At 29.7% G+C, this 20,144-nt stretch overlaps 1 protein-coding gene and 1 long non-coding RNA gene across 2 annotated transcripts; one reads left to right on the forward strand and one right to left on the reverse strand.

The window, feature by feature from the left end:
* Nucleotides 1-2,570: 2,570 nt before the first annotated feature.
* On the reverse strand, nt 2,571-4,848 carry LOC113377170. Its single transcript, XM_026617394.1, has 3 exons — nt 4,692-4,848; nt 3,437-3,648; nt 2,571-3,356 (listed from the first exon to the last, which is right to left on the reverse strand). Exons 1-3 carry the CDS (start codon nt 4,709-4,711, stop codon nt 3,208-3,210), a joined length of 381 nt encoding a protein of 126 aa, XP_026473179.1. The 5' UTR covers nt 4,712-4,848; the 3' UTR covers nt 2,571-3,207.
* A 10,859-nt stretch (nt 4,849-15,707) lies between these two features.
* LOC113378826 lies at nt 15,708-18,192 on the forward strand. The gene is made up of 3 exons (XR_003367224.1): nt 15,708-15,800; nt 15,877-15,986; nt 18,137-18,192. It is a non-coding gene; the product is annotated as an uncharacterized LOC113378826 (long non-coding RNA).
* Nucleotides 18,193-20,144: the final 1,952 nt, after the last annotated feature.

Consider the following 20,144-nt stretch of genomic DNA (forward strand, 5'->3'; position numbering starts at 1 on the left):
TTCATTTTTTTAAGGTATGCCAAAATGTTCAGAAACCTTTGAAACGTAAAGTTATGCAAAAAAAAATATTTTTAATTTTTCTGCGATTACTATAACTTACCCCTACGTTAATTAATTTTCAAATGAACAATAAATATATTTAAATTTGAAAATGTCTGTGTATTTGCTGTGCGATCAGGCGTAGTTTACATATAAACAAGACGGTGAGAATTTTACGATAACATTGCAGATTCTTTTATCATAACATTCTTCCTTGCTTGTTGATATATAAAATACGCCTAATCGCACAGCAAATAAATAGACGTTTTCACAATTTTCACTGCCAATAAACAAGCATAAGATAGCGTTGCCATGACAACGCTATGTTATGAGCTTTGTTATGGCAGAATTCCTCCATAAATATATAAAAAAAATAAGTGTAACTATAAACTAATATAAAAGCTATATAATCCACGAAAAAAATTAAGTAATAGTAAAACAAAAAAAAATGTTTTAAAATTGGTTTCTTACTTCAAATTTCGAAACAGTCCTAAATGTATATCATTTATGCCTTACCTAACAGAAGTGTAAAAATAACATATAACATAACATTTTAAATGAATACAAGTAAACGCACATGTTAGATTCAACGCGCTTGAAAACCAGTGCCAACTTCTTAATATAAATAGACATGCAACGGCGGGAAGAATTTGAATTCAATTTCAACAACATGTAATATAAAATTAATCAATTTGTTTATAAAATAATGTTCAAATCATAATTTATTACATATATATATATATATATATATATATATATATATATGTTTCTTTTCCGAATAATAAATCCAATAAATAAAATATTGTTCGGAAAGGAAAGATATCTATTGAAAAAATCCAAGACTTCTATCAAATATATATATATATATATATATATATATATATATATATATATATATATACGATATATATATATATACGTTTCGGCTATAATCCTAGCCTTCATTCAGTGAAAACCAAAAATAAAATTGAAAACTAAACCAATTGAATTGGCGTGAAAGAAAAAAAATATAAAGAGTAAAAAGTGCTTACAATTACTTAATCTTAGTGTTTGGAAGATTCTAATAATTCAATTCTAATTCTAATAAACCATGGATTATTAGAATCTTCTAATTTAACACAAAGATTAATAAATTTCAAGTATTTTTTACTCTTTATATTATTTTTTTTCACTCCAATTCAATTGTTCAATTGTCTCAACGTCGAACAAAAAAATCTAAAAATTTATATGTATATATATATATATTTCATAATCTCTTATACCAGGCCTGAGATATAAAAAATATATTAATAAAGTTTATATTATTTTAATTATATTAATAAATATATATTAAAAAAAAAAACAATTCAATTGATAAAGGAAATGACTGAATGTTGTATATTCTATCGATTTAATTGGTTATTGATTTAAGAGATTTGATGTTTAGAACATTACATTTTATATAAAAGTACCATCATATGGAGCACTGGAGCATTACAACATCTTGACAAATGTTTACACATTTGTATAAAATAGCTTTAGCAAAAACATTTGCGCAATCATTATTTCAAAATTTACACAATAAATTATATTTTGCTTTAATTATAGAAATCCACACAGAATTTGGTTTATACTGTCTGCTTCAATAAACAAAAGATGGAAATGCATATTGATTTCCTTTGTAGTTGTGTGTAATTAATAATTAAAGCATCAAAATATTGATTATAATACTCCTACCAGCATATGCAATACCACATCACTTTACTTTATTAAAAAATACTGAAAAATACAACAAGACACTTCCAAAATGATCCATTTATTACAAAAATTAATACAAAATGATACAGTAGATCATTTCAAGTTATTTTGGTTCTGTACACTGACCTAAAAAACTCTTAAGTAAAACCTAACTTCAGTTAATAATAGTTTGTACTATGATTGGCTACTTTAAAAACCAAAAAAATATATATAATTCCACAAACACAGATATTTTAATACAATTTATCTCCAATACTTCAAGAAACATCAATATTTTGTGATAATCGATTACTAATACACAATCGCCAACCCTAAACAGTAGATATGTTAGCTAATTATTATTATGAACACTTCAGATTTTTATTAAAAATGTTTTTTTTTTAAAAAAAAAATTAAATAAAATGCAAATATTGTCAGATTTCATTTAGTTGTTAGCTATAAATGTTAACACCTGAAACCGTTCACATCAATGTCTAATATGTTAAAACAATTAAACTTGACAGTTAAGAAAGTACATAATTACCCATACCAAATTTTTTAAAAAATATATGGAACTATTACATCATGAAAATAATAAGCAAGGTACTGTGAAACTATATTTATTTCTAACCTAAAATTTACAAAAATGATATACAGCAATTTAACCTGAAGATGATTTCGAGGATGGTTATTTCGACAACTTGATTTGTAGAATAAAAAAAATGCTGTATCATATTTTATTATTATACTATAAGAATGTTCTGAACTAGAAAAAACATAAGTGGTAACAAATTGATAACATACTTGTACTATGATGTGCTAAAGTGCTTTGTAATTAAATCTAAATGAAAATGGGAGATTCAAAAGCATAAATGAAAAATTACCCTACTTCCCTTGCAATTTGCATCAAAACTCATTCTTTAGAGATTTCGTTTATTAAGTTGTAAATTATATATAATTAAGAGCTAATGATATTTATAAAAAATATTACACAAAATAATTCGTCAAACATTTAAACAAAAATTTGAACTTTCCAATGTATATGTATAATAAAGGGAACATTAAAAAGGACCAATTCAAAGGAACGGGATGAGGCTGACATGGATTAAGTAGAAAAAAAGAATATAATTGTAACAACCGGAGATCTTCAATTTGGGTCCAAGTCTCAATTCAACAAAGGAATGTTAGTGAAATTTTGCAATAGCTATGTGAAGATATGTTTAGCTATGAAATAAAGCATAACAAACTAAGAAAAAGTTTTCTTACAACACAGTGCAGCAATTCTTATTGCATTAGTCAAGGAAAAAAAACATAAATCGAAGTTGTCCACTGAAGTGGTTTGAAACTTGGTTCCATTCATAAATATTTGATTTTATACTTTAATAATCTATAGTGTAATAGTAAGTAATACCATTAAATACTTTAAGGTTGGTTTTACAAATAGCTTAAAACTTAGGCTGAGGCTGTTTCCTTATCGGCGACTTCTGAATCGTCATCTTTTTTTGCTTTTTTCTCGGGGGTGGGTACATCATCCTCCTTGTCTCCTTCTTTTGTAACGCCTGATTTCCTTTTGACAGGACATACAGGTTCAGAGGCAACAACTACAATAAAATATGTATATTAGATATGCATATTCTTAATAAATAAATATATATTTATTGCTTATAAGATTGTTATTTACCGGTACTGTCTCCATTGGGTGTTTCGGAAGCAGTATCCTCTTTTGCTACATCTCGTTTCTCAGGGGATCCATTGGTTGGTGCCTCAGAAGTTTCGGTAGACTCCGTGGTATCCTTAGCTTTTACTGGGGACTTTGCTGGAGTCGTAGTTCCCACCTCGACGCCATCAACCACCTCTTTCTCTTCGGCTACCTTTACAGGTGATGCAACGGTTCTGAAAAAATTAATGGTAAATAAAGCAAACCTACAAATCAAAAAATAAATCATCTATGCTATTAAAAGTAATCACACTACAAAAAAGCAACAGTTGCACTTAATTCTATATCAGAAAATCACTTATTTAGTACCCATTCGGAAACTAAATGTGATCGGAAATGAATATAAGTGTCTAATAGCTAATCATCAGTTGTACATGCATTATATTAAAGTAAAAGATCTGCCTAAAGTTCAAAAAACAATGTTACTATCAGGCAGCCCTTTGAACAAACAAATTCTGGATAATGTTAATTTGCCAAAGCTATTATTTTCTACGAAAATCACACCTATAGTGCCCTAAGCAGGTTAAAACCAATGCATGTGCTCTATTTTTTTTTTTAAGTGCAGAAAAAACAAAATCGCACGCTACAGGTATAAATACACAATTGACGTGTCTTTAAGTAAGTGATAAGCAAACCAAAACTAGTGAATATAAAATTCAAGAGAAAACAAAAAAATGCAGAATATATTAAAGCAGAATAGTTTTAAAATCCCTTTGAGTTACCACATATTTTCAAATTTCAATTCGAGTGTCGTTTTCGTTTGCAGCTGTGTGCGTGCGCTAAGCCGCACGCGATCGTAGCTCCACGCGCTACATCACGGCATAAATGAGAAACCTTGGCGCCAAAAGAAGAACGCTGAACCGGCAAAATCAATTATCAAACGCATTTTATAACAATCTAAATCGTTAGAATAATCAATCGTCATGGGTTGCGACAACTAATTCACAATCAACTTGTGAAACAAATTCAAATAACGTGTGCAGAACCACATGGCGTCGTACGCACTTTCACAAGTATTACACAATTATAGCAAAAACAAGAAATAATATCTTCAATTAAAACAGTAATTCTATTGTATACAATGAAAACGTAACGCACACAACAAGTTAGTGTGATAGAACATGAAACAAGAAACCACGCTAACGCAGCCATCTTGACGACTAACATAACCACCGCTACAGGCATAATTACAACAAAATTAAAAAAAGTAAGTACTCACGAGCTCTTATCATCAGCCATTCTAACAGATTTAAATATTTAATTTAACTTTTTAAAAGTTTTTATAAAATTTGTATAAACAGCGCGAACTCTCCGCTACAAACTGCACAAAGTCTAAACGAGAACTAAAACACGTCTGAATGCCGCTCGAATCAGAACGCCGGTAACCCGACGAAACCCGAACGCGCACGCGTTCGGCGCAGATCGGCTCGTTCGGCTTTGGAGAGGTGGCCGGTGTATAGCGTTGTAATGAGTAAGAGCAGTACGATATGTTCCATTTCGCACGACTTCAAATTACACAGAAACGCTATGTAGTCGTCGCCATGGAACAATGAGCGACTACCGAATATTAACTGGGGGAACGAACTTATGGAAAAATCCAACCGGTGTTCTGTAGCAATGATAAAACACGGTAATATAACAGCGCTCATCGTATTTCGTCAAAAGAGGTTTCAAATACTACACTTTCAATTAATTTTTACCTTATCGCAAATAAAACATCCCACAACGATAATAATCATATTAGAATGTATAATAGTTGTGCAAAACACTTCAGGCTTTCCGGCTGCAAAATTAAAACCATAAGCAGCAAAACAAAATAAATATTCTTATTAATCTTACTTTATTTTTAATTCAAACGAATAAAAAATGTATAAATATAATGTAATACGATTCAACAGAAGTAGAACACTTTACACCAGTGCTACCACCCTTACAAAATTTTCACTAGAAAACTGTTCAACTGATTCAATCGTTAACTAACTTCATTCCTATATCCTTGTACACTCCAAACCACTAATAAGGTTTTATTGAAACAAATGTATTTAAATCTGTATTTTTTGTATCACTAACACTTAAAAAACAATCTAGAAATCACAAACTGAACATTGTAGATTTTATTTAATGTTAATCTAAAGCATTTACTAAATATGCTTAATCAAACAATGATATCATAGACGCTGTTCGCCTTAGACAACGTGTAGAAACCTTGGCCTTTGATCAGTTGTCCCACTAAAACGGCTTTTCTTTATCAACTTTATCATTAACAATAACGGAAAAAATGTTTTTAAATTTGCGTACGTAATATTTGCGTAAGTATGAGAAAATAACAATAAATTTTTATATGCTATTGTAACATAAACAAATACGAATAATGAGCAAGCTCCAGTAAAATCGTACGCTTTTCCAAGCTTGTTAGAGAAAAAATGTAAATGGTAATAAGTAATAATGTAACATCATACGTACGTTGTTTTTTAGAGGTTGTTACACCTACTTATTAAGTTCTCGTAAATACAATTTTTCATATATTTACGTTTCAGCACCTTCTGAACATTTTAGCACACCTTAGAAAAAATGTATGTATGTGTGTGTTTATATGTATGTTTGGATACAATTTTTCGTACGCGATTTCGAGAGCACGGATCATTCGATTTTAGTTATTCAAAAAACATTCGATTGCTATTCGTGAGGAGACATGCTGATTTGGTTTAGGCAAAGGCAGGTCCAGCTGTTTCGAAGATACGGGTCAAATATTAACAAAAATGGTAATTTTGAGAGAACGGAGCGTCCGAATTGGATGATTCAAAAAACATTTTACTTGTATTGATGTCATGAAAAATTGGTTGGATTTTTGGAAAGACAGGTCCAGCAGTTTTGGAGATCCTATGAGAAAAGTTAGAAAAAATGCCATTTGGCGGTTAAAAGTGATCATTAGACTTTGTGCACATCAAATTATCAGATACTTTATAGAAATTTCAATAGTACGTACCGTGATGCTATTGATGAGGAGACGTGCTGATTAGTTTTTGGCAAAGGCAGGTCCAGCCGTTTCAAAGACACGGGGCGAAAAGTAACAAAAATGTAAATTTTGAGAGAACGGAGCGTCCGATTTGGATGATTCAAAAAACATTTTACTTGTATTGATATAGTGAAGAATTTGTTAAATTTTTGGAAAAACAGGTCTAGCCATTTTGGAGATCCGATAAAAAAAGTTACAAAAAATGCCATTTGGCGATCAAAAATTTGGAAATTTTTCAAAATCTTTGAATTACGATACAGCAATTTGCCTCAAGGCACGTTGCCATGCACCACCAGTTCATACTTAGACTTCCACAATTGTAACAAATATCACAGTTTATTTTAAATTTTATGCATATAGATTTACATTTTCAAACCAAGCACACAAGGTCTAGTTAACTGTAAAAAACTACACAACAAAGAAAAAATCGTAGTCCAATTTTCGAACACTTATTATGTATTTTTATGAATTTAAATTTATATCAAGCTATAAAGACGATAACGTAATATCGTTATGAAATATTAGACAAAACACCACACTATGAATATGAATCATATATTTCACGGTACGATATTAAATCGTGCGTCGTAGTACCTAAGGCTTGCGATAATAATAGAATTCAGTCAGAGTTTCCATTTGTTTATTGAAATCTATTTCAATACCACTATAATAAATCATAATTTCCGTAAGGTCATCATAATAATAATTAATTTTGCTGGAACACATTAAAACAAAAACCTTAGGTAAACGACAAATTGGCATTGTTACTACTAAAAAATGATACCAATCAAGTTGAATTAATTAGTTCTTTATAGAGTAAGCCCTGTACTAATGAATTTAGGTGATAGAAAGTAGGCTTATGTAAAAATTAGCTAAATTCGAATACATATATAAATTATAAAACTATTTCAAAATTTCTGAGTATTACTCTAGTTGGCCCTACTCCCGTAACAATAATAACGGTGCATAGTAAGATTCATCATGAGGCATTATGGTTCCGTCACACAGAGCACATAAAATAAACTGGAAATAGAAAAAGAGAACCTTTCGCAATTTAAAAAATTATATGTATATATATATATATATATATATATAATCTTCAACGTGTTACATAAATTTTTCTTATGCGGATTACCGCTTACACACATGTACCTACGGATTACCGTTTACACACCAATAAGAATTTTATATCAATTTTCGTCAGGTCATTTTATTCATTGGAATATTAAAAATATATTGATAATTTTATTGATTGATTTTATTTATTCTTATAAATAAAATTCTTCTGTACATGTGTATGATTTGATACTTCTCCTAAACGGTTATTCGGATCTTGATAATTCTTTCTAGAGTTTGCCAAAGAAAATTTTTAAAATTTAATAAACGATAAAACTATAGTAATATTGTAGAAATAAATGGCAACAATTACAAAAAAACACTTATCATTACTTACGTTAATACGGCAGCTTTCTGTATTGATTACCGTTTACACTTATACATAAAATTTTTTTATCAACTTTTTTTTCAGATCATTTTATTCATTGGAACATTGAAAAATATAATAATGCAATAATTGATTTATTTTGTTATATTCCTAACGTTTTATTCTAGTAATATTAATTATATTCTCTAATATATTACATAGATTTTTTTGTCAAAATTGGTATAAATACAACAGTTGTTTGTAAAGATTATTTTAAAAAAATTGCAATTTCAAAAAGTATATATATATATATATATATATATATATATATATATATTATATTCTCTAACGTATATCATAAATTTGTTTGCCATAATGATTACCGTTTACACACATATGTGAATATTTGGATTTCATAATAATTCATGATATTAATTATATTAAAAAAATCGAATAGCGGCGTTATTATGTTTTTCATTTTCCCAAAAAAAACATTTTTGTCATTTTCAATCGATTGATACTAAAATAGGTTAAAGTATGTGTGTGTAAATGATTATGCATAAAATTTGATCTTTCGTCCACGTTTTTTCTAAAACGGCTGTACCGATTTTAAAAATAAATAAGCCATTTGATGTAACTCCATAATGACTCGTGGTGATTAGTTTTTCACAAAGATCGGTTGAGCCATTTCTTTAGAATTAGCAAAAATGTACAAAATTTTTCATCTACGTTTTCTCTAAAACGGCTGTACCGATTTCAAAAATTTATAAGTCATTTGATGTAACTCTATTAGGACTCGCAGTGATTAATTTTTAGCAAAAATCGGTTGAGCCGTTTCTTTAGAATTAGCAAAAAAGTGCAAAATTTTTCATCTACGTTATCTCAAAAAACGGCTGCACCGATTCAAAAACAGTTTATTGTAATATTTATTTAAAAAATATTGAAATTTAAATAATCGCATATATATATTATATTTTCTAACGTATATCGTAAATTTGTTTGCGGTATTGATTACCGTTTACACACATATATGAATATTTGGATTTCATATTAATTCATTATATTAATTATATTTTTGAAAAATCTAATAGCAGCTTTATTATTTTTTTTTATTTTCCCAAAGAACGTTTTAGTCATTTTGAATCGATTGATACTAAAATAGGTTAAAGTATGTGTGTAAATGATTATGTATAAAATTTGCCCTTTCGTCCACGTTTTCTCTAAAAACGGCTGTACCGATTTTAAAAATAAATAAGCTGTTTGATGTAACTCAATTAGGACTCGATGTGATTAATTTTTTGCAAAAATCGGTTGAGCCGTTTTTGTTGAATTAGCAAAAAAGTGCAAAATTTTTCATCTGTGTTTTCTCTAAAACGACTGTACCGATTTCAAAAATAAATAAACCATTTGATGTAACTCGATAAGGACTCGCATTGATTAGTTTTTCACAAAGATCGGTTGAGCCGTTTTTTAAGAATTAGCAAAAAAGTACAAAATTGTTCATCTACGTTATCTCAAAAACGGCAGCATCGATTGAAAAACAATTTATTTTAATATTTATTTAAAAATATTGAAATTTAAATAATTACATATATATATATATATATATATATATATATATATTATATTCTCTAACGTGTATCATAAATTTGTTTGCCATAATGATTACCGTTTACACACATATATGAATATTTGGATTTCATATTAATTCATTATATTAATTATGTTTTTGAAAAATCTAATAGCAGCGTTATTAATTTTTTTATTTTCTTAAAAAATATTTTTATCATTTTGAATCGATTGATACTAGAATAAGTATGGGCGTGTAAAAGTAAAAGTGTAAATTTTGCTCTTTCGTCCAAGTTTTCTCAAAAACGGCTGTACCGATTTCAAAAATAAATAAGCTATTTGATGTAACTCGATCAGTACTCACATTGATTAGTTTTTCGCAAAGATCGGTTGAGCCGTTTCTTTAGAATCAGCAAAAAAGTGCAAAATTTGTTATCTACGTTTTCTCAAAAAGGGCTGTACCGATTTCAAAAATTTACAAGCTTTTTGATGTAAATCGATAAGAACTCGCATTGATCAGGTTTTCGCAGAAATCGGTTGAGCCGTTTCTTTAGAATCAGCAAAAAAGTGCAAAATTTTTCATCTACGTTATCTCAAAAACGGCTGCATCGATTTAAAAACAGTTTATTGTAATATTTATTTAAAAAATATTGAAATTTAAATAATTAACTATATATATATATTATATTAAATTCTCTAATGTGTATCATAAATTTGTTTGCCGTATTGATTACCGTTTACACACATATATGAATATTTGGATTTCATATTAATTCATGATATTAATTATATTAAAAAAAATCGAATAGCAGCGTTATTATGTTTTTCATTTTCCCAAAAAACATTTTTGTCATTTTGAATCGATTGATACTAGAATAAGTTGAAGTATGGGTGTGTGAAAGTAAATGTGTAAATTTTGCTCTTTCGTCCAAGTTTTCTCTAAAACGGCTGTACCGATTTTAAAAATAAATAAACCATTTGATGTAACTCGATTAGGACTCGCTGTGACTAATTTTTCGCAAAAATCGGTTGAGCCGTTTTTGTAGAATTAGCAAAAAAGTGCAAAATTTTTCATCTGTGTTTTCTCTAAAACGGCTGTACCGATTTCAAAAATTTATAAGTCATTTGATGTAACTCTATTAGGACTCGCAGTGATTAATTTTTAGCAAAAATCAGTTGAGCCGTTTCTTTAGAATTAGCAAAAAAGTGCAAAATTTTTTATCTACGTTATCTCAAAAATGGCCACACCGATTTGAAAAAATTACAAGCCATCTGATGTAATTCGATAAGGACTCGAATACAACAGTTTATTGAAATATAAATTAAAAAAATATTGAAATTTAAATAATTATATATATCATAAATTTGTTTGCTGTATTGATTACCGTTTACAAACATATATAAATATTCGGATTTCATATTAATTCATTATATTAATTATATTTTTAAAAAATCTAATATCAGCGTTATTTATTTTTTCATTTTCTTAAAAAATAATTTTGTCATTTTGAATCGATTGAATACGTTAAAGTATGTGTGTGCAAAAGTAAATGTGTAAATTTTGCTCTTTCGTTCGTTTTCTCAAAAACGGCTGTACCGATTTTAAAAATAAATAACCTATTTGATGTAACTCGATAAGGATTCGCATTGCTTAATTTTTCGCAAAAATCGGTTGAGCCGTTTTTGTAGAATTAGCAAAAAAGTGTAAAATATTTCATCTACGTTAACTCAAAAACGGCTGCATCGAATTAAAAAAATTATACGCAATTTGATATAATTTGATAAGCACTCGCATTGATTAGTTTTACACAAAGATTGGTTGAGCCGTTTCTTTAGAATTACTAGAGAGATTACATAAAATTTTTTGAATCGATTTTAAATAATCAAAAACTGTACGAAAGATATCGTGTTGATTAGTTTTTTTGTAAAGATCGGAGAAGCCGTTTCTTCGTAATTATTATTATTTTTATTTTGACATTAATGAAACTACATGGCCATAGAGTTGCCGATCTAACTCTGCGCCCATCGTGCATAATCCTTTTTGTGCCTACTGATCACCGTTGGCGTCCAAAGTTAAATAAAATACTCTTATATTACCTAAGTATAATGAAATTTATTAATGAGTTAGATTAAAGGATATCACTTGAATTTGTGATAGTTGGAAATTTTATTGCCACAATTTGAAAAGTTGCTAATTTTCAATTGTTATTTCGACTATTCAAAGATATCGGAGAGTTAATGCAACTTGTTTTAAGGCAAATGCCACTTACAACTAATATTTTTCAGGGATACAAATCAGTACTAATTTTTCCAAATTTCCTTGTTTTTGATATTATCTGTAAATGGTAATCAGTACTCATAATTTCTTTTCAGGCAAATCAAAATCAACGCAAATTCTTGCAATTTATACAAACGAGATGTGCAATGGGCACAACTGCATCAAAATTAATTGTGCAATGTGAAGAATGCCTACTATTAGAGGCCAATAGAGTCAAGAAAAGTTCTCTAATTAATAATTAACTTTTGTGCTTAATGTGGTTTAATGTAGCACAGTATGACGATGCAAGGATGAAATCGATACTTGTAGGCAAAAATAAATAGAACCTTCGTAAGGGACATACATAGTTCATTTAGTTTGCGCAATATACACATTAACCTCTGAATTTTTTTACTGTGCTCCGATTTGCATGAAATTCAAAAATAATGAGTTTTGAACTTGAGGGTAAGATAAGTCTAATTCCAAAATTTCAAACAAATAGAAGCACAGTAAAAAAATTCAGATCCAAAACGTTCCATTGACTGGAATATTATAACCAGTATAATTCATGTTTAATTCAAACTAGTATTAAGTAACTTTAGTGCTACAATTTTATTTATTTAAGACAATGTTTTTCATGAGAATTCCCAAAATCTCATTCGGTTGACTAGCGCTCCAACACTACAGTACTAAACATGACCAACCTGTTCTAAACCTAAGGCTCCTTTCACACTGTATGACTCATTACGCTGATAGACAGTTTGGCACTTAAATTGTGTTTTTGGCATTCATGTATGTTATCTGCAAAACATATGCTGTTGGCAGGAGATATCGCATACCATTACTATCATTTTTTGCAATTATTAAGAAGTGAGCTATTTTAGAAAGTAATCAAAAATAATGACAAATAGATAAATTTAGATTAGATTATTATTTTGACTCTTTGATTGCTAATATAATGTGAAACAATATATATTTTAAACTTCCCATAGGGTAAATTATAGTAATGGGCCGAAAATCTGAAATAAATTTTTTTGCATATCTTCACGTTTCAGAGGTTTCTGAACATTTTGGCATACCTCAGAAAAAATGGATGTGTGTGTGTGTTTTGTGTGTCCGCATTTTCTCGTCCAAGTTTTCGGGCGCACGGATCAACCAATTTGAATGGTTCAAAAAATATTCGATTCCTATTGATAGGGAGGTGTACTGATTGGTTTTTAGCAAAGGCAGGTCTAGCCGTTACGGAGATACGGAGCAAACAGTGCAAAATACAGAAATCGAGTTTTTGAGAGAACAAAGTACCCGATTTAAATTATCCAAAAAACATTCAATTTGTAATGATTAGAAGAAGTAGTAATTAGTTTTTGGCAAAGGCAGGTCCAGCCATTTTGAAGATACAGAGCTAAATGTACAAAAAATGGTAGTTTTTGAGAGAACTAAGCATTCCATTTGCATGATTCAGAAAACTTTCTGCTTGTGTTGACAAAACAAATGCTTTTGGAAAGAAAAATTATCTAATTTTTTTTTGTGTATCGAAAATAATTCAGATTTTAATTTTAATTCTGGCTAAAGTTCTAAAGCTCACTTATATACTTTAATAAAACAATTTTAACTTTGTAATTTAGTTTATTAATTAGTATTTATAACAATCTATTTGAAAACATTTAACATTTCTCGAACATTTCGTTACGGTACGGGAAGTTCTAGCAATTTGCTTAAAGGCACGATGCCATACACTACTAGTTTTATCTATTTTTTTTAAACAAGACTAGACTGCATGGCATTGCATTAATTATGCATTTACTTAACCCGTCATAGTGGTTTCATTATTGATTTCTTTGAGAACACACATGACTTAATTTCGACATGAAAAACATGATTTATATTACTAACTATAAAACGTTTACATTAAATTTTCTCTTATTATTATATATATTATATTTAGTATTTGTTAACAGTAAATATTCAAATAAAGAAAAAAAACTGATGCAAGGCAAAAATTATCTCTCCATATTTAACAATGTTTATAATTTCAGATTTCTATATTTTTACTTAGAGTACAAAAACCGAATAAAAAGTCTTAACTATACATCATCTGACAATAATAAAAAATAAAATAACGAAAAATTTAATTGTTTTTCCCATTTCCATCTTAAAATGTTTTTTGCGATATTTTCCTAAGCATTAATCTATACTCCAATAACCCAGTATTAAACTCCAGTGCAGCAAATCGCAAGGGTCATTTTAAATAATTTAAAAATAAAGATTGGATCCAAAACGAAAGATTATTATATATATATATATATATATATATATATTTACAGTCTATAAGAGAATGCACCAGCATATTTGTAATGCCAAAACTCCAAATCAGTATAAGACTATGTTTTCGGAACATGTTACTAGTTTAAACCATACTTTCAATACCAAAAATCCTATTATTTTACATAAGGAAGAGAATGGTGAACTCAGAAAATTTGCTGAATTTGTATTTATCTTTTTAAACCCCCTTTGCGTTAATAAACAAAATTCTGCTCTGTATTAATATCAAAAAGAAGCTGAATGATGTCACACATACCGTGTTGAAACGTATAAATAAATAGTTCATTATTTATTGTTCCCTTATTTGGACGATTGGCTGCAAATATAACATTCAAGAATATATATATATATATATATATATATATATATATATATATATATATTCGAGCATTGATCTATACTCCAATAACCAACCAGTAATCTAAACTCCAGTGCTGCAAATCGCAAGGGTTATTTACAAACATTTATTTAAAAATAGCTTATACTTATAATACGATATAGCACTCAAACACACCAAAGATTGAACATAAAAGTATGTTATATATAGATTTTGATATCTTTCATACAGGATATTAATATTTATAAACGATAATTAGTTTTGCTACATTTTTTCTAATCGAACAATATGCATGTTTTACTTCTATAAATACGACGATTGTTTTGAAAATATCGTTTGATTATTATTGGTAGACATTTGCGATAGGCCGTGTTTTAAAATAAACATTATCATATCATAATTACTTGTTAATCAAGATAACATCATTTAATTTCAACTTTATCTTATCACTGTTTTCATCATTTTTAAATAGAACATCAACGATTTAATATCTTTAAATATAAATCATATTATCTAATCACAACATCCGACATATATTATTTTAATTATACAAACAGTTAAACATTTTTTATTACGGTATCATATAGTCGATATATAAAACTAAATATATTAAACATCCTTTTGTAACTAACAACACAGTTCGCGGGTAATTTAAAAACGATTTTTATTAAAGAACCAATATTAGAATATTTTTATAAACCAATGATAGATATATTTTATTCTACTCCAAGTTATAAAAATATATCATTATTATATATATTTTATTTTATTGTGGACGTCAACTGCGATCAGTAGACAGCACCCAGAACGGATTATATGCGACGAGCACAGAGTCAGATTGGCAATTCCATTGCCAGCAATTTTGTGATATAAATAAATAAGGTCAAAGGTATGAATAACACTATTAATATTAAAAGAAAAGCACAAATATGTCTTTTAACTAGCTGTTTATTTTAGTCATTCAAGTTATTATTGAAATGTGGTCAACTGTGATCAGTAGGTACCGCACAGAACGGGTTATGTACGATGAAGTAAATAACACTAATAATATTAGAAGGGAAGCATAAATATGTCTTTTAACGAGCTGTTTATTTTAGTTAGATAATTTAAATGTCGACGTCAACTGTGATCAGTAGACACAGCGAACGGATTATACACGATGAGCACAGAGTCACCCTGGCAATAATATGGCCAGAAATTTTATGTTATAAATAAGGTCAAAGGTATGAATAACACTAATAATGATAAAGCACAACTGTTGATTTTAGTAATTCAAATTATTATTTAAATGTGGATATCAACTGTGATCAGTAGGCAACACACAGGACGGATTATATATGATGAGCACAGAGTCAGACTGGCAATAATATGGCCAGCAATTTTACGATATAAATTAGGTCAAAGGTATGAGTGCACTAATGATAAGAAAAATAAACCACAACTGTTGATTTTAGTAATTCAAATTATTATTTAAATGTAGACGTCAACTGTGATCAGTAGGCATCACACAGGACGGATTATGTACGATGAGCACAGAGTCAGACTGGCAATAATATGGCCAGCAATTTTACGATATAAAGAAGGTCAAAGGTATGAATAACACTAATGATAACAAAAAGAAAGCACAAGTATGTTTTTTACCGAGCTGTTGATTTTACTAATTGAAATTATGAATTTAAGCGAGTGAAGTTTCCGTTTATTGCGCATATCATCCATATCAAACATGCAAGAATTATACTTTCGTTTGTGATATTTTAAGCGGAACATTTTAAATGCGTATATTTACAGAATTGTATTGCGTTTAACGTCACGTGCATGGCACAGGTCCGTTTTAACTTATTTTCAGCCACTTCATAACATATATACCACAACGAGCATATATGAACAACTGGAAAATATTAATAATGGCATGAGAAACATGCAAAATATATTTATTCAGTTTGCATGCGTCTTCCATCCTATGCAAGCGGGGATTACCTCACTTTTCGTTTGCTTGCAAATTGCCATTTTGTTTAGCAATAAGTATCTTTGTCATGTTTACAACGACCGTTGTCAGCGTTTTCGGAATTGGCATGTTCTTTAGCAGCCGGTAAAACGATAATGGTTTATCAAACTTTTTGCCTTGAGCCGCGCCAATATAATCAAAAATATGAGGAAGCATCTATGAACAATTTCACACGTGCATACACACATAAAATGTATGGACATAGTAGTGTACAGCGTTGAAACTACGTAAAGAGTTTTGTTATAAAATAGCATTCTAGCGGAAATAAATATTTATAGATGAACGCGACGTATACGCTTGTAATGTACACATATAAGGCATCTAGAAATATGCATATGAAAATTAGGTATTTTGTTTGTATTTTATCCTGATATAAACTGAATTCCTTTCGTTTTTGTCGGGAAGTCGGGTGCGTCACAAATGGCAAAATACCTTGTTGACAATTTGACCAGGAACACAACGAGTAACAAAAGTATATGAACTAGAGTTGGGTAACTCACTACGAAGTTATATCCGTGAATATAACTCCTCCCTCGGAGTGAACCCTAACGGAATTGTATCGGAGATTTTGTCATATCCTACATCCCTGCTACTGAATATATAAACACGTATAAACATTTACTTGAGCTTTTTTCGAACAAGTTTACGGGATGATATATCTACTGAGACCTCTCTTGAACCACAACAGCCCCATGAGCGTGAAGAACAAGCGGACACTTTAATTGACATTAATACGCCGCTCCTCTATAGAACGCGGCAATAAGACTAACTTACAAAAACTACAGAGTATACAAAATAAAGCCCTACGACCAGTACTCGACAAATCAAGAGGCCCACTGACCAGACACTATTACTCTGCAAAATACATACATGAACCGACTGACGTGCGAATAGTAATCGACTAAATTAAAAAGCTCACTGGCAACTTTTACCTAAAATGTTAGTAACAACACCATCTAGGCCCTTCCTACAAAAATTCCTAAGCGAAATAGTTTGGCGAGCAATAGACAAGCACGTCATGTCAAACTGTTGTCTGATCGACCCATTGCAGCAAAAATTTTTTTTTGAATATAACACTGTATCAACCAAGCATTGTCTATGACAATGTATTGCGTCAATTTTTCTCCTTCCTTATACATTGTTGATTATGCCTCATTTATTATTATTTTTTTAACACAAAGATGTCATTTTTTTTTGCTAACAGTTTTTTTTTGTTATATATAGATCTTATTATATTCACTCACTAAAAGTAGAAACATTTAGAAATGTAAAATATCCTTAGGGTAGAAAAAGATGAAGATAATTATATATATTGCATCATATTTGCCTGAGATTTTTTACTAATTTAAAGATTTGCATCAAAAGAAGCGGTGGCTTTTTTTTCTCACTGGCAATTTTATGACTTTATAGGTACAAAATGACCAAAAATAATGCCATATTGCCTAGAGTAAAAGAGTTACCCTGATATTTCAATATTTTTATTGTCTCAATTTCGAAATATAGTTTGAGATTTGAATGCAAATTGAAATGCATAAAATAGTAAGGTGACACTATTTTTTTAAGCCAAAACCGGAACGGCAATTTGTAGTTTTCCTAATCCGGGATAGAGAAACGGGGGAACCCCAATTGTAACAATTGTAACATAATATATATTATTTTCAGATTTTTTATGGGTAGTTGGAATTTTATCATCAAGTATAATTGCGAAGATTCAAAAAAAACCTATATTTTTCAGAAACCCGGGACAATCCAGGACAAAAGATCTAAATCCGGGACAAATATTGTTTTTAGAAAAATCCAGTACACAAGGTGCAAATCCGGAACTGTCCCGGCCAAGCCGGGGCGTATGGTCAACATCAAAATAGTATTTTTTATATTAATATTTTTTTAAATTAAGCACAATGTACATATGTATAACTAAGATTTTCTGTATTGTATACATGAAGGTTTGAAAGGAAGTATTGTATATGTAGAGGTGAATGTATATTTATATACATTCAAGCAAAGATATTAATATAAATCCCTTTAAGATAGTTATAAAGATGTAAAATTCTACTTTGTTGGTATTAAGATTGCTGTGATCTTTCACTCCAGAATAATTGTCTGACTGAGATATTGTATTTTATCTAATAAATATAAATAAAAATAAAAATAATGGTGCATGGCATTAAGCCAAATTGCTGGAACTTCCCGTACCAAGAAGAAACAAAGATTCAATTTTTTTTAGAAATTTGAAAAATTACTTTTTGATTTTTTTTATACTTTGAAATATTTTGGAAATTATGAACTTTTTTCAAAGTATAACGGATAAACATAGGTACGGAACCAATAAAAATGTAAGCAAAATTTGTGCTTATTATTAAAATATTCATGAAATATGTGATAATTTGATGTGCATATATGTAATGATCATTTTTGTCCATTTTTTCACTTTCTTTATTAGATCTATGAAACAGCTAGACCTGCCGTTGCCTAAAACTAATCGGCACGTCTCCTTATCAATACGAATCGAATGTTTTTTTAATTATTCAAATCGGTTGATCTGTGTTCCCGAAATCATCGACAAAAATTTGTATCCGCACATACACACACAACATCCATTTTTTCTAAGGTATGCCAAAATGTTCAGAATTCTTTCAAACGTTAAGATATATAAAAACTTTCATTTTTGATTTTTTTGCGATTACTATAACTTTCAACGGAAACTTAATAAAAACTGTTTGTGAACGATTTTCACTATAGAACTATAAAACTATAGAGCACATTTGTGTCGAGTATTGGTTTCGAAGTTGTGGAGTTATTAAGTCCTAACTGAACCAAATCCTAACCGATCCGTCCTCTATGAACTATAATACAATAATTTTCTCAGAGAGAGAAAACGACGACAAAATAAGAAAGTATATTGTGAACCTATGTAGTACCGTGCTCACGAGTCTGAAAAGAACGTTGGGTCTGCAATAGTATTGTACCGTCATGCAAACAATATTACGTAGACCAACGGCTTGTCGACAACAGTACCTCTCTTTCCTAACTCTTCCTGATTTTAACAACAGAGTAAAGAGCAGAACTAGTATAATGAAAATATTTGTGAAATCTTTCGTTCGAAAAATATATTTCCTTGCATGACGTGACCATCGAGCGGCCGCGAAGCTTCTTAGTCGATTCACAAATTAATGCGTGGGTTTTTGATGAGTTTATCAAATGCCGGCAAGGAAACACGCCTGAGTGCGCGTTGTGATTCGAGCATCTTTGATGCCTTAGTTTGATGCTTTTCTTAGAAGACTCCACAGCAACCGTGCCGGGTCATAGCACTAGTGTAGTCTCGGGCTGTACACCACTGTACACCTTCCACACGAGCGCACCGGCGGCCAGCGTCACCCGGTGTTGCCGGCGTCCAGCACCGGCGGCTCGACTTTTCTTCTTCAAATCTAAATTAAACAAGCACACATCCATCCATGTATATACAATATAAAATTCGACTGTATACATAACCAAAAGCATAAATAGACACAAAACTTACAATGTGTTTAGTAAAATAAATTGTGCGCTCATGCACACACACATATACACATACATACACACATACAGAAACACATACATCTACAATTTATTTACTTTATATGATATCACGAAATAAAAATATTTGCTTTGTTCATTTGTCATCGATGTTTTTGTTGCAAATTTGTTAGATTTACGGAGACACATACAAATTATTATTTTTAATGTGCTTTAGAACATCTAAT

Source organism: Ctenocephalides felis, unplaced genomic scaffold, assembly GCF_003426905.1.
Source record: "Ctenocephalides felis isolate EL2017-DRISC unplaced genomic scaffold, ASM342690v1 CF-g0.4_SCAFFOLD_01886, whole genome shotgun sequence".
Classification (NCBI taxonomy): Eukaryota; Metazoa; Arthropoda; class Insecta; order Siphonaptera; family Pulicidae; genus Ctenocephalides; species Ctenocephalides felis.

What these genes read in the sequence shown, in the direction of transcription:
- LOC113377170 (XM_026617394.1), bottom strand. Translation starts at nt 4,711, where the DNA reads ATGGCTGATGATAAGAGCTC. An exon ending in ATGGCTGATGATAAGAGCTC is followed by an intron (nt 3,649 to 4,691) that starts GTGAGTACTTAC and finishes TAATTTTTTCAG; the next exon opens with AACCGTTGCATCACCTGTAA. An exon ending in ACCCAATGGAGACAGTACCG is followed by an intron (nt 3,357 to 3,436) that starts GTAAATAACAAT and finishes ATTTTATTGTAG; the next exon opens with TTGTTGCCTCTGAACCTGTA.